The sequence below is a fragment of the Lepus europaeus genome, chromosome 4, assembly GCF_033115175.1.
Source record: "Lepus europaeus isolate LE1 chromosome 4, mLepTim1.pri, whole genome shotgun sequence".
NCBI lineage: Eukaryota > Metazoa > Chordata > Mammalia > Lagomorpha > Leporidae > Lepus > Lepus europaeus.
The window spans coordinates 56,877,611-56,899,522 of NC_084830.1; the positions used below are offsets into that span (position 1 = coordinate 56,877,611).

Genomic DNA, 21,912 nt, shown 5'->3' on the forward strand with positions numbered 1-21,912 from the left:
AAACTGGCAAGACATTGGCATAGGTTGAGTTCTTAGGAAAGACTCCAGAGGCACAGGCAACCAAAGCCAAAACTGACAAACCGGATTACATCAAAATGAGAAGCTTCTGTACTACAAAAGAAGCATTCACCAAAGTGAAGAGGCAACCAACAGAATGGGAGAAATCATTTGCAAACTGTGCAGCTGATGAAGAATTAATAACCAGGATACAGAGATCAAGAAACTCAACAATAACAAAACAAACAACCAAGTTAAGAAATGAGCAAAGGACTTAAATTTGCATTTTTCAAAAGAAGAAATCCAAATGGCCAACAGAAACATGAAAAAATGCTCAGGATCACTAGCCATCAGGGAAATGAAGGGTTGGAGTGGGGACAGGAGAAGTGCCACTATGTTCATAAATCTGTATGTATGAAATATATGAAACTTGTATAACTGAAGTAAAATTAAGAAAATAATTATAATGAGGTTTCACCTCACCCCTGTTAGAATGACTTTCATACAGAAATCAACAAACAACAAATGCAAGTCAGGATGTGGGGAAAAAAGTAACCTAATCCACTCTTCGTGGGAATGTAAACTGGTACAGTCACTGTGGAAGACAGTATGGAGATACCTCAGAAATCTGAATATAAACCTACCATATGACCTAGCCATCCCACTCCTGGGAATTTACCCAAGGGAAATACAATCAGCATGAAAGAGTTATCTGTACTCCTTTGTTTATTACAGCTCAATTCATAACAGCTAAGATATGGAATCAACCCAAATGTCTGTCAACTGGAGACTAGATAAAGAAATTATGGGATATGTACACCATGGAATACTACACAGTGGTTAAAAAAAATCCTGTCGTTTTCAGCAAAATGGATGTAACTGGAAAACATTATAATTAGTGAAATAAGCCAGTCCCCAAAGGACAAATACAACATGTTCTCCCTGATCTGTAATAACTAATAGAGCACTTAAAAGGTAGCCTATAGAAGCAAAATTGACACTTCAAGATGCAATGACTTAATAGCCCTTGTCTCAACTGTTGAGGAACAGTTTCTTTTTTTTCCCCCCACTACTTGTTGAACTCTTTACTTAGTATAGGGTTAATCTTATATGTATGAAGTTAATTGAAAATAGATATCAGTAAAAATAAGAATGGGAATGGGAGAGGAAGGAGGAAGAAGTGTGGGAATGTGGGTGGGAGGGTGGCAAGAATCATTAGGTTACTGCAGTTGTATTTATGAAACGCATGAAGTTTGTATACTTTAAATAAGTTTCTGGGGGAAAAAAGGAAAAAAAAAGTTGGTCCTTTTTTTTTTTTTTCTTAAAAAAAAAAAAGTGGGGGGGGGGCAGCTTTGGGGCAGTACTATGGTACACTGGATTAAAAGCCCCAGCCTGCAGCACCAGCATCACATATGGGCTCCAGTTTGAGCCCAGCTGTTCCACATCCAACTCAGCTCCCAGCTAATGCACCTAGGAAAGCAGCAGCATATAGCTCAAGTGCTTGGGCCCCTGCATCCACATGGGAAACCTGATGGAAGCTCCTGGCTCCTGGCTTCAGCCTGGCCCAGCCCTAGTACGTGGTGCAGCCATTTGGGGAGTAAACCAGTGGATGGAAGACCCATCTCTCTCTCTCTTTCTCTGTAACTCTGCCTTTCAAATAAATAAAATAAATCTTAGGGGAAAAAATGGGGGGTAGTTTTGCTAAATACATTTTAAAAAGTACCATTCATATGTCAGTTCTCATGTTTATAAAGCCTCTCAGGATAACTCTTGGCAAATATCCCCCTTCCCCCAACCTTAGATGTAAATATTAAATTCAGTCTTCTTATAAATCCATCTATTTCTGGTAATTACTAACTACTCTTTTACATATTCCTAATTTTGAATACTTCCCCATAAATAGACAAACATATGAAAGAACAGTCTCCAGAGTCGAAAGACCAGAATTACACCTTGATTGCCAGCACAAAAGCAAGTAAGTCCCAAGTTTCAGGAGGTTCATCTTGAAGGAGCTAATCTAGAAAGACCAAACAAAAAATAATTTATGAATCCTACAGGTGAGTCCACTGAAAAACAGGATTAAGGAAGAAACCTTCTGTAGACATTTCTTTTTTAAGAGTATGCTGACTCTTAAAAACACAAAATTTTTTGAGAACTGTATCAGCTCACACATCTTTTTACCAAATTAGATGCTAAGTAAAAAAACAAAAAAAAGAAAGAAAATTTGTATACTAAAAGACATGTTGGGGCTGGCCCTGTGGTGCAGTAGGTTAATCCTCCACCTGCAGCACTGGCATCCCAAATGGACGCCAGTTCTAGTCCCAGCTGCCCCTCTTCCAGTCCAGCTCTCTGCTGTGGCCTGGGAAAGCAGCAGAAGATGGCCCAAGTCCTTGGGCCCCTGCACCCACATGGGAGACCCAGAAGAAGCACCTGGCTCCTGGCTTTGGATTGGTGCATCTTTGGCCATTGCAGCCATTTGGGGAGTAAACCAGCAGATGGAAGACCTCTGTCTCTCCCTCTCACTTTCTGTAACTCTAACTCTCAAATAAAATAAATAAAATCTTAAAAAAAAAGACACATTAAAGGAACCACCAATTACTTTTCCCAACACATGAATTCAGCATAATTCTTTCAGAAATAAATGTTACTATATCATTAAGTAAACAATATTTTGTGCCATAAAGCCAAGAATTTAACTAGTATACAATAGCACTTGGTTAGTAAATCTGTTATGACCTCTAAACTAACATATTTTTGAAATATCTCCTTAAATTATCTAGAAATTTTCAAATTCAGAAAAAATTCCAAACACTATAATTTTAAAATTTCTATCACAGGAGATTAAGAAAGACTGTACAATATAGGAAACACAGGCATAAATACATACACTTGACTTAGTTTTTACTTGAACAATGTGTCATTCCCAGCCATGCTTACCAGTGTCATTGGCAGGCTCAGATGTGAGTGGTTTTGGAGCTGGTATATTTTTGGGTCTGACAGGAACCTGAGATGGAGATGAAGGTGTGTTGTCTCCATTAACTACATGCGAACAGCAAGAGTCTTGGACTACAGCATTTGTAGATACATTATCATCTATTCCATTAGTACCTTCAACAGCCAACCTGTAAAATGATAAAAACAAAAAACCTTACTTCAATGAGTTAAGTACAATTAAACAACTTTTCATCAAAATTTTTTAAGAAGTATTTGCAACTTTAATACTCGAGTAAAGCAACAGGTATAAAGAGTAATGAACACAGGGGCTGGTGCTGTGGCGCAGTGGGTAAAGCCACCACCTGCAGTGCTGGCATCCCATAGGGGTGCCGATTTGAGTCCTGGCCGCTCCATTTCCGATCTAGCTCTCTGCTATGGCCTGGGAAAGCAGTAGAAGATGGCCCAAGTCCTTGGGCCCCTGCACCCATGAGAGAGACCTGGAAGAAGCTACTGGTTCCTGACTTTGGATCAGCTCAGCTCTGGCCATTGCGGCTGATTGGGAGTGAACCAACAGATGGAAAACCTCTCTTTCTCTCTGCCTCTCCTCTCTCTGTGTAATTCTTTTAAATAACAAATATATAAATCTTAAAAAAAGAGTAATGATCACAAACGCAACATACTTCCATTATTCTAACTGTACCCAAACTGATGAAAAAGTACTGGAATATATAAATATACTTTCAGACAAATGAATCTGTATGTTTTAAATATTTAAATGTAGAAATATTAAATTATTTTAATGCCCCAAAGTAGTTACAAAAAGCTCATGAAATTATATGAAACGTGCAAAAATCTATTCTAAACTTTTAATTTTATTGAACACAGAAAAAGTCAATATTAATTGCAAATGATATATTAGGCACTATAAGTTAAGAGTATATAATGATCATAAAAAGCTAACTATTAATAAGAATTTATAGTACATGGGCAGGCATTTGGCCTGGTAGTTGAGATGTCTGCATCCTATATTGAAATGCCTGGTTTCAAGTCCTGAGCTCCATTTCTGACTCTAGCTTCCTGCCAAGGTAAAACCTGAAAAGCACCTGATGATGTTTCAAGTAGCTGGGTTCCTGCCACCCACTTAGGACAACTAGACTGAGTTCCTATCTCCCAGTTTTGGCCTGGTCCAGCTCAGGCTATTAAAGGCATTTGAGGATCAAATTAGCAAATGGGAATTTTGTGTTTGTCTCTCTCTCAAACACATACATACATACATACACACATACACACACAACAATTTTAAGAATTTATAGTATATATAAGTTAACTGCAAATAAAGAAATAAATAATACAACTACACAAGTAAACATCTTAAGTCTTGTTGAATGATCAGAAGAGCTTTTCCATGTAGAGCGGCTACCCTATATATGTTCTCCACAGTAACCTGAGTGTTGTTTTAAATATATAAATCAGATCAAGTCCTTCCTCTGCTTAAAATCCACTATGCTTGGGAAAAAAATTTAGATTTCTTATAACAGTCAACAAAACTTTTGAAAATCTGTAATAACATGAAAAATATGATGAAAAGCCTTTAAATATTTATTACCAACTAATATATACTAGGCAATAAAATTACAATGAACTCAAGATTATCAGAGAAGATTGAGTATTATACTCTAGAATCAGAAGAATTTGTAGAACACAAATTAACTGTAACTGAGCTCAAGGTCTTTGAACCTGCTATTTTCTAGGCCTACAGCACTTTCCATGAGAGTTCTCTGCAGAGTCCTGAGAAACAAATGATTCAAGAACCTGGTCCTCCTTCTGCCACCTATGTATTTGGAATGAGACTTGTGTAGGAAGTCTGGGCAAGTCAAGTCTGAAAAGGCTCCCAAAGGATTCTGATTTGTGTACCCCTCCCCAACAAATCAGAGATACAGGAGTCTATGCTAAAGAACCTGTATGAAGGGTAGTACTATAGAATTCATCTTTGATTCAAAATGTGTTTATTGTGTAATAAATAATACTAGGTTTTAAGTTAGTTGTCATTCGAGCTCCTTTATCCATCTAAAACTGTATTTAAAAAATTAGAAAAACATGTATACTTGTTTGTATCAAAGCAAAACATAGTACCCCTTAAATGTGTACAATGCTTATGTACAAATTTAAAAAATAATTTAAATGAGAAAAAAATTACAAAAACATATGTATAGACCCCAATACATTTTAATTAATCTGTTGCACCCTTTCAGTCCTTAACTTTTTCAATGGAAAATATAATACGGACATTCAATAAATTTATTTAAGCTTCCTTTAAGGTTAAAAGAGCCTATCACAGTGATCATGAAACATGAATACCAGAGAGCTTTTCAAAGGACAGGGTGATTTTTGAGAGAAGACCACGACGTAAGGAACATCTATCTTGAGATTTACAGCATAAAGCTAATTCAGGCAGCAATAAAATTTTTCCATAATATCTGTCTTTTTATCCATAAAATTCACCCAAATATAGATTTTTTAAAGCTACTTTTAAGTTTTATAAAATGAAGCCCTAATACATGCTACAACATGAATGAACCTTAAGGAAAGAACTGTTAAGTAAAAGAAGCCAGTCACAAAAGTTTACATTTGGTATGCCACTGTTTACACGAAATGGCCAAACAGGCAAATAAATCCATGGAGACAGAAAGTAGATCACAGGGGCTCAGAGCTGGGAGGAAGCAGGATCTGGAAGTGACTACTCATAGATAGTTGTGGGGTGATGAGCATGTTCTGTAATTAGACAGTGGTGATGGTTACACACTTCTGAGTATACTAAAAACCATAGAAATGTAAACTTCAAAGAATGAATCTTAGAGTATATGAATTATGTCTAAGTAAAACTCTTTTTTAAAAAAAGATTTCACAAGAATTCAAATGACATATTTAGATATAAGCTTTTAAGTTTTGTGGCAAATTCTAACCTTAGGTTAAAACTTACAACTTTATATGTGGAAAATGTTGCATCATCTGGCCACAAATACTAAAATAAAATATTCTACCTGGTAGTTGTCCTTGCTGAAGGCTCTCCATTTTCATGTAAGGCATCACCATTTTGTCGTATTTCTACTAAACAACGAGAAAAAAATAAACTAGGTTTTTATATGCTTCTTGCTTATTTTTTTTTAAAGTTTTAAAAAAATATAAACTTAGCTTACTGGTTGGAGATGAGCTGTAGTTTGTTAGATTTTCTTGCTCAATCACCAATCCATCAAGCACAACAGCCAATTCACCAGTTTGCACTATGCCATTCTTGTTTTCCAAGGAAAGTTTTAATTGTTCTTTCACTCTTTCCACTAAAAAAAAAGAATATTCTAATTATTCTAATTTAAAAGCTTTTGCCAAATGCAAAAATATCAACTACATTTGAAAGGAATTCTGTGCACTTTTATCTGTAGACCCTTCTCTACTACACCAGAATTAATCCTTTGCATACCTAATTTAGTAATCTCTTCCCCAATTCCAGGCTTTCATTATCATCTTTAATTGTATCTGGGTATTTTATAAACTTCAGGTAACATATAAATATATCAAATAAGCATAGTAACTGCCTAAACTTTAATCTTCTGCCCAAGGTACCACAGAAGACTCTTGTGATTGAGGCAAAATTTCTACAATAGAGTCAGGTAGTCCAGCTACAAATTCCAGTTCTGCTACTTACTGGCTGTACTTTCAGTAAGTTATTCAAAACTTCTTAAGCTTCAATTTTCTCATTACAAAACAGAGACTTAAGTCATATGGACTTAACGCAAAATCAGACAAAGTTCTAGTATCATCACATCTGACCACAATAAACACTCAATAAATACTAAGTGATAATAGTCATTTTTAAATATAAGGCCAAATACTTGCCATTATTAGGACATCTAGTTCTTATTAAACTCAAGGTCACTGTGCTTCAATTGTATCACACACAATAAAGATTATTAGTTGTGGTGGGAAGAATGGAGATATGATAATGAAAGGGTACAAAGCACCAATGAGAGAGTAGGAATTGAAGTTTTTTTCTGTGTATTCATAAATCATAACATCATTTTGTACCCAGTAAGTATATAATTATAATTTGTCAATGTATATTTTAAATTTAAAATTTAAACTTCAAAAAAATTTTAGAAAATTTAAAAAGTTATTAATGATACTTTATCATCTAAACTGAGGCTGATTACTCCAATTTGACCTTCAGTGGCTTTTGGCAGCTTTTGAAGTCATGGTACATTTCATGTCTTAAATGAATTTTAACAGATTTACAAAATGTCCAACATAAACCCATTAAATATTTATCCAAATGCAGAAAAAAACAAGACAAAATCTATAACTATTAATTACTGGACTGGGACCATAAAAACAGACCTTACAGAACATCTGCTCCTAACATCTGTAGCACCACAAACTTCAATTTCACCCCATATCAAAAAATAAATAATAATAACAAATAGAGAAAAGTATGAAAACTATATTGACCAATATTCTCTTTCATATTTGTCATCTCCCTCCAACTAAAGCATCTGGAGTTTAGAGATTTAACTTTTTCCTAAAATATTCATCTATTGAGTAGATTCCTGCAGAACAGACTTTCAAAATCCCTTTGGTAAACTCACTTATGAATCTTTAAATGTTTGTTTTCTTGTCTTCAAAAGATAAATGTGTTGGACATGAATTTTACTTTGCTAATGATCTTCACTCAACTCTCTGAAGGTATTTTACCATTATTTTATTATTGTTAATTCTACAATCCTTTATAAATCCACATAAATGACTTTTTTCTATTTGGCTGCTTTTAAAATCTATTTATCTTTGTTCTTGCCAAGTCCCCGTACATATAAGTACAATTTTCTCTCTGCTGTCCTACTTGGGACAGTATGCAACTGTGGATTTATGTTTTTCATTAGTGCTCAAAAACAGCAGCCATTTCCTCTTCTTAAAAGATTATTCATTCATTCGAAAGGCAAAATGAGAGAGACCAAGAGAGAGAGATGAGAGACAGAAAGAGAGAGATTTATCTTCCATCTACTGGTTCACTCCCCAGACAGCCACAAAATTGAAGCAAGGTCCCAAAAACTCCAACTGGGCCTCGCATGTGGATGGTAGGAACTCAAGCACTTATACCATCATTTATTACTTCCCAAGCATATTAGCCTGGAGATGGATTGAAAGCACAGTAGCAAAAACTCCAGCCATTATCTCTTAAAATATGTCCTTAACTCTACCCTCTTCCAGGGGTCAGCAAATTATTTTATCTAAGTTAAACCTGGCCCATTACTCATTTTTATAGGTAAAGTTTCACTTAAACACATTCAAACTCATTCATTCCTATTCTTCTTGGCTGCTTTTCTGTTAAAATAGCAAAGGTGAATAGGTATAACACAGACTATATGGCCTGCAGAGCATAAATGTTTACAATCTGGTTCTTTATAGAAAACATTTGCTAATTTCTTCTTATGGAGTCTTGTTTGTGTAGGTTATTGTAATATGTGATCTTTTTTTTTTTTTTTGACAGGCAGAGTGGACAGTGAGAGACAGAGACAGAGAGAAAGGTCTTCCTTTTTGCCGTTGGTTCACCCTCCAATGGCCGCCGCGGTAGCGCGCTGCGGCCGGCGCACCGCGCTGATCCGATGGCAGGAGCCAGGTGTTTATCCTGGTCTCCCATGGGGTGCAGGGCCCAAGGGCTTGGGCCATCCTCCACTGCACTCCCTGGCGATCTTTGATGATGGGTTCATTATCCAACAGCAGATTAAGGATAATCTCTGGGCATTCTTTCAGTCAGGTTTGGTTTCTAATTCTGACAGTGGCTTCGAGGTCCCCCAAGAGTCTAGAATCAAGGAATCTAAGCTCAGAGCCTGCATCTGACTGGTGGCCAAAAGGCTCAGTATGATGAAAGTGGCTATCAGCATGGGCCACTATTTTAAATCTAGTTCATGAAGCTCTATTTGCCTCTTCTCTTTTTCTGAAGAAAGGGCCTCTGCTTTTTGCAAAATCATCAATGCCACAAACATGTGCTGTTCCGCAGTGGAAGGTTGAGGTTGTTTAAGGCATATAGTCTTTAATAATTATGAAGATGGAAGACTGAGGTGTAACCTTTTGAATCATAAAACTGGGTGAACTATCACATAAATAATTCTCATAATCTACATGTGTATGTAGGAGAGATAGCATAATGTTCTATCATAATATAAACAAACCAACTCAGACATATTTATCGAACATTCGAGTGCCTAGAGAGGCAGGATAGACCCTGACAGCCCCAACACAGACATCCCTACCTATGCTCTGCTTATTTTCTTAGTGGACTTACCACTTATCACCACCAGAATTTTTCTGTTTTGCTTTGTCCAACTAATTCAGTGATATGCTTACTAAACATTTAAAATAAGTGATTGGGGCCGGCGCTCTGGGATAGCAGGTAAAGCTGCCGCCCGCAGTGCCAGCATCCCATATGGGCACCGGTTCGTGTCCCAGCCGCTCCACTTTCAATCCAGCTCTCTGCTATGGCCTGAGAAAGCAGTAGAGGATGGTCCAAATCCTTGGGCCCCTGCACCCAAAAGTGGGAGAGCCAGAAGAAGCACCTTGCTCCTGGCTTTGGATCGGCCCAGCTCCAGCCGTTGCGGCCAACTGGGAAGTGAACCAGCGGGTGGAAGACCTCTCTCTCTGCCTCACCTTCTCAATGTAACTTTGATTTTCAAGTAAATAAATAAATCTTTAAAAAAAATGATTAAGACACTAGTCCTGTCCTTAAGAAATTTATTCTTATAAGGCAGAAGCTGACTTTTTGGACATCTTTTACATTTTTCCTCATCTTTAAGAGGGCAACAGAACAGAGTCCTTGAGGAGCCACGTATATAACTAGGTAATTTATCTTGTAATCACAAATTTGCTAAAGATACGCACCCTTTATGTCTCCACAGAAAATAAATGATCTTTAAAAATCTTCATCTTTAGGTTATACAAATTTATTTTTATTTCAGAGACACATTCTGGAGTGCTTTTTAAAAACTGTTTAAACAATGTATTAATTATTACTAAATAACAAGTATAAAATTTAGTGGTTTAAATAACAATAGCCACTATGGTTAGTAATTTCTGTGGACTAGGACCAGGAGAGGCCCAACATGTCTGACAAATGGGTGCCTCTATACAAGGCCTCGAGAGTCCTCACAGTGGCCGCTTGTCAACTCAGATGAGTAACCCCGGACACCAAGGCAAGAAAGGAGAAGCCTCTTATGGCTGAGTCATGGAAGTGGTTTACCATCACTTCTGCCATGTCCTATTTGTCACCCAGACCATCTCTGATTCAATGGGGAAATGTGTGAAACAAAAGGTAAGAATGCCTAGGGGCCATTTTGTAGGCCAGCCAACATATACATAAATATGACAAAAATTGAATTTTTAGAAGCAAAATGAAAGTACTAGGTTATACAACCTCATTAAAAACCAGGCCTTCCCACTCTTAAGTCTTTCCATATATCATGCTTTAAATCAATGTTCATTAATACACAAAGGTAAGCTCCAACATCCTACCACATAAAATAAACTTTAGAATTTATAAGACATCAAATTAAAAATAAAATATTAACAATAACTATCAACTCTATGGATTAGGAAGGGTTTTCTGTGCATAAAAATAATAAAAGATCAATAAAACTTAATGACTGAAAAAATAATAAACTTCTATCTAAACCAAAATTCAGAATTGGGGCCAGCACGATAGCACAGTAGATTAATCCTCTGCCTGTGGAGCCAGCATCCCATATGGGCGCCGGTTCTAGTACCGGCTGCTCCTCTTCCAATCCAGCTCTCTGCTATGGCCTGGGAAAGCAGTAGAAGAGGGCCCAGGTGCTTGGGCCCCTGCACCCATATGGGAGACCAGGAAGAAGGTCCTGGCTCCCGCCTTCGAATTGGCACAGCTCCAGCTGTTGCAGCTATCTGGGGAGTGAACCAACGGAAGGAAGACCTCTCTCTCTGTCTCTGCCTCTCACTATCTGTAACTCTACCTCTCAAATAAATAAAATCTTTAAAAAATTTTTCAGAATAAATAAAGAGGCAAATGATTACCTGGGAGATAAAAGTAAGAGCTCTTATAAATTAGTGAGAGAAAATAAACCAGTTAGGGAAATGTACAAAGAATATGAGATAATATCAAATGAAGTATGAATGGCTTGGTAAGGAAAATCTTCATCTGTTTATGTATTAAAGTGGCAACATTTACCAAATGGATACTCAAATGTTTCAATGTACAGAAACTGGTATAACCATTAAGAAGGCCACTGGATAGCTGTTTAGCTAACGGCTTAAAACATTTCATTACCGCTAACTATACTACTTCTCAAATTATTCAAAAAAAATTGAAAGGGAGACAATCTTTCTGAATTCTCTCTATAAAGCCAGTATCACCTTAATTCCTAAACCTGAAAAAGATACAACAGAGAAAGAACTACAGACCAATTTCTCTGATGAACATAGACACAAAAATCCACAACAAAATTATGGCCAATAAAATCCAATAACACATCAGAAAGATCATTCTCCTGGACCAAGTGGGATTTATTCCTGATATGTAAGGATGGTTTAACATTCACAAAACAACAATGTGATATACCACATTAAGAAACTGAAGAACAAAAACCATTATGATTCTCTCAGTAGATGCAGAGAGAGCATCTGATAAAATACAACACCCTTTCATGATGAAAACTGTAAGCACCTAGGGTATAGAAGGAATATTCCAACACAATCAAGGCAATTTATGACAAACCCATGGCCAGCATCCTATTGAATGGGAAAAAGCTGCAAGCATTCCCATTGAGATCTAGAACCAGAACAAGGATGTCCACTCTCACCACTGCTATTCAGTATAGTCCTGGAAATTTTAGCCTGAGTCATAAGACAAGAAAAAGGAAGCCAAGGGATTCAAATTAGGAATGCAGAAGTAAAAATATTCCTATTTGCAGATGGCATGATTCTATATATAGGGGATCCAAAAGACTCCACCAAGAGAATATTGGAACTCAGAAAAATTTGGTAAAATAACAAGACATAAAATCAATACAAAAAGATCAAAAGCCTTTGTATGCACAGACAATGCCATAGCTGAAAAAGAACTTCTAAGATCGATACCATTCACAGTAGCTACAAAAAAATCAAATGCCTTAGAATAAATTTAACCAAGAAATCAAAGATCTCTACAATGAGAATTAGAAAACATTAAAGAAAGAAATAGAAGAAGATACAAAAAAAACAGAAAAATCTTCCATGTTCACGGATTTTGGAAAAATCAACATCATCAAAATGTTCACTCTTCCAAAAGCAATCTACAGATTCTATGCAATACCAATCAAAATACCAAAGACATTCTTCTCAGATCTAGAAAAAAAAAAATGATGCTGAAATTCATATGGAAAAACAGGAGACCTCAAATAGCTAAAGCAATCTTATACAACAAAAACAAAGCTGGAGGTACCACAATACCAGATTTCAAGACATATCACAAGGCACTTGTAATCAAAACAGCCCGATACTGGTACAAAAATAGATGGATATAACATATGAAACAGAACAAAAATGCCAGAAATCAATTCAAGCATCTACAACCCATTTATATTTGACCAAGAAGCTTAAACTAAACCCTAGAGCAAGGAAAGTCTATTCAACAAATGATGCTGGGAAAACTGGATTTCCACATGCAAAAGTATGAAGTATGACCCCTATCTTATACCTTACACAAAAATCCATTCAAAAACATATTAAACACCTAAATCTACAACCTGATACCATCAAATTATTAGAGAACATTGGTGAAACCCTTCAAGATATTGGTACTTGGAAAAGAGTTCTTGGAAAAGACCCCAGATACAGGCAATCAAAGCCAAAATCAACAGATGGGATTACATCAAATTGAGAAGTTTCTGTACTGCAAAAGAAACACTCAGGAACATGAAGAGGCAACGGACAGAATGGGAGAAATTATTTGCAAACAAGGGAACTGATATAAAGAGATCAAGAAAATCCACGACAAAACAAACAACCCAGTTAAGAAATGGGCAAGGACTTAAACAGACATTTTTCAAAGAGGAAATCCAAATGGCCAACAGACACATGAAAAAATGCCCAGGATCATTAGTCATCAGGGAAATGCAAATCAAAACCACAATGAGGTTTCCCCACAACCCTTTAAGAATGGCTTTTAGATGGCGGAATAGGCAGGGAGCACACTATTAGTCCGGGGGGAGAGAAAGTTTAATATAAGTGGAGATACTGCAGGATCAAGGAAGAGTAGGGGATGAAATAGCAGAGGAAACTCTTCCGGAACTAGTGATTCACAGTGGACCTGCGTGGAGAGCGTGGGAGCCCAAGTTCGGGACACCAGCAGCAGACTCAACACACCAGCGCTGGAACGCGAGGTGAGCTGAACCTCAATAGCCCGAGATACCAGCGGGCAAGCGGAAAGAGCAGGCTAAGGGAACGAGGCTTGAAACTCCGTGGGGAAAAGTTCACCAGGCTAACTAGAAGAGAGATAGGAAAAAAATAAAAAAAGTGACCGATACAGACACAAGTTTCTCTCTCTGTGCTCACCTCTCAAAGGTGAGCAAGACAGAGCAGGCGCCATTTTGGACATACGTCATAAGCAGGGCGACCTCAGGTCTGCACCAGCCCTGAGCCTAGCAGAAAAACCTGACTCTGGGGGGAGGGGTGAAATAACAGGAGATTAGCATCTAACTTGGCAACCCAGTGGGAGATTGCAGGAGAATTGGAACCCACACTGAGGGCAGCAGAGATTCCCTGTGTGGTCCTTGGGAAAGAGCTTCTGATCTCTGGCTCCTGTGGGTATATCATTTGCCTGCTAACTACCTCCAATTACATTCAGCTGTGCAGAATTACTTCCCTTTTGAATCAAAAAAAGAAAGAGACATTTAGCACACCTAACCTGGGAGTGTCATCTTTGACACACCCTCAACCCTGAGGAACCAAACACAGCTCTCAGTCCACACTCATCTCAAGCCTCTAAGGCTCCACCGAAAGCAGACAGTCCACTTAATATAGAGCCATAGTGTAACAAGAAAAAACACCACAGTGAAGAAACCAAATATCTCCAACATGCCAAACAACAAACGCAAAAACCAAGCTAACAAGAACAAGGAAGACACTATGACGCCCCCAAATGAAAAAGACACCCCAATTCAAGATTATGAAGACGATGAGATCGAAGCAATGCAAGAAGCGGATCTCAAAAAATTGATAAGAACATTAAAAAGTTCTCAAAAACAAATTCTTAAACTACAGAAATCCTTCATGGACAAGATAGAAAATCTCTCTTGCGAAAGTGAAATATTAAGGAGGAATCAAAATGAAATGAAACAACTAGTGGAACAAGAAACTGTGATAGTGACGAGAAATCATAATGAAATGAAGAATTCAATAGATCAAATGACAAACACATTAGAGAGCCTTAAAAACAGAATGGGCGAAGCAGAAGAGAGAATATCAGACTTAGAAGACAGAGAATAGGAAAGGAAACAGGCAAACCAAAGAAAAGAAGAAGAAATTAGAAATCTAAAAAATATTGTCGGGAATCTACAGGATACTATTAAAAAACCCAACATTCGGGTTCTAGGAGTTCCTGAAGGCATGGAGAGGGAGAAAGGATTAGAAGGCATTTTCAGTGAGATACTAGCAGAAAATTTCCCAGGTTTGGAGAAGGACAGAGGCATCTTAGTACAGGAAGCTTATAGAACCCCTAATAAACATGACCAAAAGAGATCCTCACCACGACATGTTGTAATCAAACTCACCACAGTGAAACATAAAGAAAAGATCCTAAAAGGTGCAAGAGAGAAACGTCAGCTTACTCTTAGAGGATCTCCAATTAGACTCACAGCAGACTTCTCATCAGAAACCCTACAAGCTAGAAGGGAATGGCGAGACATAGCCCAGGTACTAAGAGAGAAAAACTGCCAGCCCAGAATACTATATCCTGCAAAGCTCTCATTTGTGAATGAAGGTGAAATTAAGACTTTTCATAGCAAACAGAAACTGAAAGAATTTGTCGCCACTCATCCTGCCCTGCTTAAAGATGTGTTACACACAGAAACACAGAAACATGGTCACCAATATGAAAGAAGGTAAAGGAAGGAAACCTCACAGCAAAAGATCACAGGAAGCTCAATTTCTCTTTGACATAGAATTAAACTCTGATGCTCTGTTAAAGCAATGTGTTAAAGTAATCTATTATGTTCTCTTGATGTCTGTTAAATTCTAATTGTTCAAAAACAGCTGAATTTTTATTAAGAGCTATGGGTTATTTAAATATGTGCTTTTTTCAAAAATTTGAATAATCACCTTGTAACAATGATCAAATTTGGTCTATGTTATGTCATGATTTTAAGAAATCTTATTTCAACCAGCTGCAATAGCATAGCCAAAATAAGAACTTAAATAATAATCTCATAGCTAGATTCACTTCGCCATCAGCGAAGTATACAGTAAGTAGAAAAAACCTCCCTTTCAGACCAAAGGGAAAGAAAGTTTTTAAGTGACAATATAATTTTCCTCATGGGCATTGTCTACCTTAGAAAAACTATTACAGAACATGCCTGTGACTATAGACTTGTAGTTCAGGCCACCGAAGATTAGAGATGGGACACGGGCACTCCCTTGACTTGCATCCTCTGGTCTGCTTTAACACAAACCAGGAGGAAAAGAAAGCTAGGCATCAGAAGCAATGGGTGGCAGGCCTATTAATGGCTGATCTGTACAGTGATCTGCCCTCAAGGAGACCCAACAGGCCAGTCCACTGCAGTGGCTTTCAATGTGGTAAGCCTGGGCTTCAGCAGAAGTCAGCTTGTGAAGAGCCCTGGCAGCTCTGCCAAGAGTTGGATCACTGGAAATGGACCTGCCCTGGAGTCGAAGGATGCCCAGGTCAGAGCCACAGATCTTATTGGCTCTAAGCTGAAAAGCCCTTCACTCAGCCCAACTTCCAAAGTGACCACTGCAGCTGAGGGGATGGTCAAGTAGGGTCAGCAACATTGCAGGCAGAACTGTAAATTTCTTGTTAGAGATGCCCCCTGCCTTTACCTGGCCAGCTCTCCTCCCAGGCCAGCCAAGTAATGAAAGTCAACAGAGTGCCTTCCCCTAGGAGGTTCACACCTCCCTTAGGATATACCCCATGTGAAGAGATAGATAGGTCTGGGCCTCTGAATTTACAAGGCCTAAAGCCCACCAGATTATTATCAAGCCCCTTCTATCAGGTTCTATTTGCCTCTCAATCAGAAAAATTACTTGTAGCTTAGACAGCACCTTTCTTAGCTCCTCTAATAATGACTCTGTCCTTTGTTCTAGGCCCTGTCTAGTGCACTTGGGCCTCATTCCTTTGTAAGCATAACCTCTACTCTACCACCAATGGCTCTACTCCCAACCTGTGTGTACTGATGGTCCTCTTCCCCACTTAATGCTGTATAATTGTTCAAACCTGGTTAATGCCACTCTTAGGATCATTGGTTACTATCCTCACTCTGTCTTTTATGACCTTGTCTAAATATGATCAGAGTCGGTAAACTTGGAAGGCTTCCATAGCCTTGGCAACTCATGACGACAGCCTAGGATGGTTCCTGGCGCCATAAACTAGAGTGTCAATTTGTTGGGTCAACAACAGGAGCCACTGTGCACTTGCTCCTCATGTGGGATCTCTGTCCTTAATGTGCTGTACATTGTGATTTAATGCTATAACTAGTACTCAAACAGAATGTTTCACTTTGTGTTTCTATGTGGGTGCAAACTGTTGAAATCTTTATACTAAATTGATCTTCTGTATATAAAGAGAATTGAAAATGAATCTTGATGCAAATGGAAGGGGAGAGGGAGCGGGAGAGGGGAGGGTTGCGGGTGGGAGGGAAGTTATGGGAGGGGGAAGCTGTACACTGGAAATTTATATTCATTAAATAAAAGTTAAAAAAAAAAAAAAGAATGGCTTTTATATAGAAACCAACAAACAACAAATGCTGATGAGAATGCGGGAAAAAAGGTACCCTAATCCATCATTGGTGGGCATGTAAACTGGTAAAACCACTATGGCAGACAGTTTGGAGATATCTCAGAAATCTGAATATAGACCTACCATATGACCCAAATATCTCACTCCTGGGAATTTACCCAAGGGAAATGAAATCAGCAAATAAAAGAGTTATCTGCACCCCTGTGTTTACTACAGCTCAATTTACAACAGCTAAGACATGGAATCAGCCTAAATGCCCATCAATGGAAGACTGGATAAAGAAATTATGGGATATGTAGTCTATGGAATACTACACAGTGTTAAAAAAGGATGAAATCTATTCATTTGCAACAAAATGGATGAATCTGGAGAACATTATACTTAGTGAAATAAGCCAGTCCCAAAGGGATTCAAATATCATATGTTCTCCCTGATTTGTGATAACTAATGGAGCACCTAAAATAAAATCTGTAAAGTGAAACTGACACTTCGAGAAGCAATGACTTCAACAGACCCTTTGTCTTGACTGTGGAGGAAGTCTCCCTCCCCCCCTTTTTTTCTGAATGGAGAATGGGACTGGGAATGTGAGAGGGAGGAGGTAGTGGGGTGGGAGTGAGGGTGGAAGTGCAGGTAAGATGAGAAGAATCACTATATTCCTAAAGTTGTACAGCTAGACTAGCAAATTAGATAAGCAAATCAGCCAAAAAAAAGTTTTTAACTGGAACTGATTTTGACTATGCTCTGTCCTCTATCGTAAGTGACACATTTCTGTGCTGCATTTTCCTATCACTCAGTTAGACAGAGAAGTTCTTACAGTACAATATTTTGGATATAACTAAATTTGAAATGAATTTAATGGATTTCAAAATGCTTCTTTAACAAAAGCTACATTTTTGGTTCTAATAAATCCATAAAAAAAAGCTCAAGTATCATTCCCAATGCCTCTTGTTTTAAAGTGGCTCTATCAGTCTCAAAATTGAAGCAAAAAGTACTGTTTACACTCCAATCCATATATTAACTACACTACTCTTATACATGTACCTCCAACCCTTGAAATTATCTCCTTGACCAACCCTAAGTCAGGTTCCTCTGAACCTTTTTTGTAATTAAGTATCATCCTTGGCCTAAATCAACTGCAAATTCTCAGCACAAATGCCATGATACACACACACAGACTTGAGAAGCACTATCACAGTTTCTAACAGCTCAAAGTTGTACTTCTAGATTCCTTTAAGGTATCTCTTCCTGAGAACACTTAAAGCTGCCAGAATTTATTTTCTTCTAGTCAACACCTCATAATAGACACCAAACCAACACTGTCCTAGAACATTTATAAAAAAGGGCTTACAATGGTGAATCCTTCCTAGCTCTCCCACAACTTGGGAGTATCTTTCTCAAGGACCTGAAAACAAGTCATTCCTGTAAAATGTAATGATCAGCAAGGGAAAGGGGCCCTGTCTGCTAGTCATTGTGGGAGACAGAATCCCAACTTTGATAATGGCCAGCCAGCACACACATCTGGCCTTATCAATTTATACAAACCAACCTTTTGTATTAGGACTCCACTGAATCTCTGCTTGCCCTTTTCCTAATCCCTTCTTGCCCTTTAAAAGGTTCAGTCTCCTCTGTAGAAATTAAATTCAGTTCACGATGGACCCTCTGTCCTACTGTACAAGGACAATACTAGTTAAAATCTATCCTTACACTTTTAGAGTCCAACTCCTTTTATGTTTGACAACAGAGGAATTTGTTCTATATAACTTCAGAAACAGTAAGACTGGGAAGGTGAAATCTCTCATATCAGTATCTAATGTGGTTGAGACAAAGAAAGAATGCCAAAATTACTAGACACCTCCGCAGGGCCAACTATAAAATTCCCAACTTTGAATGAGATTTGAATATATAACTGAAGCTTAACTGAGGTACAAATGGGCAATGAAATCCACAGAAGTTCTGAGACGATATTAGAGGTATATATCAGAAAAATCTTTGGACACCAACCAACTAGGTCATTACATAGAAACAAGGGTTAAGGGGAGTGGGGGCAAAAGCTCATGAGGACTTACATGGGAAAAAAGAATTTCCCTAGCAAGCTACAGTTGGAATTCTGGGGGTGAGGGTGGAGGAAGGGTAATCAGATGATTTATGTTGGGTCAGTTACGGGTTTTACTTAAAATTATGAATAGCTTTAACAACTTATATTACACTATCGAGGATGATGAAACCTAAAAACGTCAAAAACAAAATATCTAGTCAAATAAATTACACTCTCATCCTCATCTCAAATACTCATATGATCAGAAGGGATAGATAACAAACCATGAATTTATGACAAGAAAATATCAGGGCCTTGAGCAAAGGAAGAAAGTAATCTCAGAAATCTGAAGTAGAACAACTGAACTTAACAACTGTAAAATCTATTTTAATGTGGGAGACTTTTGTTCTTACTACAGTGGAAGTGAGGGAGTGGTCGAAACCGTCTATTCTTTATGTGTTTTGTTTGTTTCTTCCTTAAGCTCAACACATGTTTATTAAAAGAAGAGCCCCAGTTCTAGGAATGTAAAAAATACAATAAATTTTAAGGACTTCTATAGCATGGGCGTTTGGCAAAGCAGTTTAAGACATCACAGGGAATGCCTGCATCCCATGTTGGAGTTCTTGGGTTCAAATCCCCAGCACGCTTTGGATTCCACCTTCCTGCTAATGTTGGGTCCTTGCCATCCACATGGGAGACCCAGATTCAGTTCCCAGCTACTAGATTTGCCCAGGACAAACAATGACTGTTGAAGACTTTGGAGGAATGAACTAGTGGATAGGAGATCTCTGTCTCTCTCTGCCTTTCAAATAGATAAAAGGTCAAGAAATAAAAACTAAGAATTTAAGAATTCTATTTAAAAATTTCAAGGACTTTTAACTTCACAGAAGTTACCAAAGCACACAGAAAGTAAAACATGTAACTCCTTGGAAGACAAGAAGCTCTGAACAAAAATCCATATTTATTATTTTTTAAATGTTAAAGAAGAGAAAGAGGCTAACCGTACAGGAAAAAAAAAATTGAAAACAAACTCGGGGGTAGTATAAAGCCTTGCAGTTAAGACACCACAGTTAAGAGGTTAACATCCCATTTCAAGAGTGCCTGAGGGGCAGGGGCAGGCGCTGTGACACATCAGGTAAAACTGCCGCCTGCAGTGCTGGCATTCCACATGGGCACTGGTTCAAGTCCCGGCTGCTCCACTTCCAATCCAGCTTTCTGCTCTGGCCTGGGAAAGGAGAAGATGCCCCAAGTCTTTGGGCTCCTGCACCCACAAACCCACATGGGAGACGCAGAAGAAGCTCCTGGCTCCTGGCTTTGGATCAGCAAAGCTCCAGCCATTGCAACCATCTGGGAAGTGAACCAGAGGATGGAAGACCTCTCTCTCTCTCTCTCTCTGTAACTCTGCCTTTCAAATAAATAAATAAACAAACATTTTTTTTTTTTAAAGAGTGTTTGAGTTTAATACCAGGTCCTAGTTACTGACTCTAGCTTCCTAGTCCCGGTTGGGGTGCCGGATTCTGTTCCGGTTGCCCCTCTTCCAGTCCAGCTTTCTGCTATGGCCCAGGAGTGCAGTGGAGGATGATCCAGGTCCTTGGGCCCTGCACTCCCATGGGAGACCAGGAGGAAGCACCTGGCTCCTGGCTTTGGATCGGCGCAACGTGCTGGCCGCAACACGTCAGCCATAGCGGCCACTTAGGGGGTGAACCAATGGAAAAAGGAAGACCTTTCTTTCTGTCTCTCTCTCTCTCTCTCTCTCACAGTCTAACTCTGCCTGTCAAATAAATAAATAAATAGATAAATAAATAATGAAGATCCTTGGAAGGAACAGTGATAGCTCAAGTAATTAGGTTCCTGCCACCCATGTTGGAGACATGGAATGAGTTCCCAACTCCTATCTATAGTCCATCTCAGTTCCGGCCATTGTGGAGCATTTGGAGAGCAAACAGAGAGCACCTTTCTCTTTTTTTCTCTCTCCCCCCAAAGAAATGCATAATTAAAAAAAAATAAATAAAAAGGCAACTCAGGCCTAATTTACAAGACTGCAGAGGTCGAAAGAATAAAAATCATTGAGTGATACGGCAAAACTTTTAAAATCTTAGGTAAATTAAATAAGATTTATTGGTAACAACACAATCAGAATTTTTTAAAAAATCATACATAAGAACCATTATAAAAGATGATTTTGTGAAAATTGAGATTTAAAGGTAACAAAAACTTCAAAACAGCAATGGAGGCAATGAAGGAGTTACAGTATCAATCAAAATCCCTCAGATCAACTGATAACACAGGTGCTGTCTCAAGACAAATGTTATCAGTATAATCAAACCTTAATAGAACCAAATAAAATACAAGAGAAATGACAGAGAATCACCCTGGGGGAGAAACGTTTCTAAAATAAAATACAGATTCCAGAATAATAACTGAGAAAATACATAAGGAACTTTCAATTCTTATAAGAAACATAACCTGAAACCTAATGATAAAAAAGTTAAAACTTTAGGTAAGAAAAAAATTAACAGGAAGAAAAGGAAAGGTATAAACAAATAAAATTAAAAACAGAAAAATACATAAGAGGAGGCTGATACTGGAACAGTGGTTAAGACGCTGCTTCGGACACCAACATCCATTTCAGGGTGCCCGAGTTTGAGTCATGATTCCAGTTTCCTGCTAACTCATACCCTGAGAAGCAGCAGACAACAGCTCAAGTAGATCCTGGCTCCTAGCTTTGTGCAAGCCCCAACTGTTGTGGGTATCTGAGGAGTAAACCAGAGGATGGAAGATCTTTCTGTCTCTATCTCTATCTCTTTACTTTACTGTACAATATGTTAGCCACTAGTTACATGAGCCTACTTGAACTTGAGCTTAAAACCAAGCTCTTTAGTTGCTCTAGCCAAATTTCAAAAATTCAATTGTCATATGTGTTTAG

The 21,912-nt window shown here is 38.1% G+C and overlaps 1 protein-coding gene across 3 annotated transcripts in view; it reads right to left on the reverse strand.

The window, feature by feature from the left end:
- WWP1 (WW domain containing E3 ubiquitin protein ligase 1) overlaps positions 1-21,912 on the reverse strand; it is a 139,659-nt gene that overhangs the window by 59,094 nt on the left and 58,653 nt on the right. For 2 of the 3 annotated variants that reach the window (XM_062188295.1, XM_062188297.1), the window contains exons 6-8: positions 6,129-6,266; positions 5,973-6,039; positions 2,935-3,119 (exon numbers count right to left, since the gene is read on the reverse strand). In XM_062188295.1, coding sequence (XP_062044279.1) covers positions 2,935-3,119; positions 5,973-6,039; positions 6,129-6,266 — 390 coding nt within the window. The remainder of the gene's footprint in view (positions 1-2,934; positions 3,120-5,972; positions 6,040-6,128; positions 6,267-21,912) is intronic. The other variant, XM_062188296.1, reaches the window with a different exon arrangement.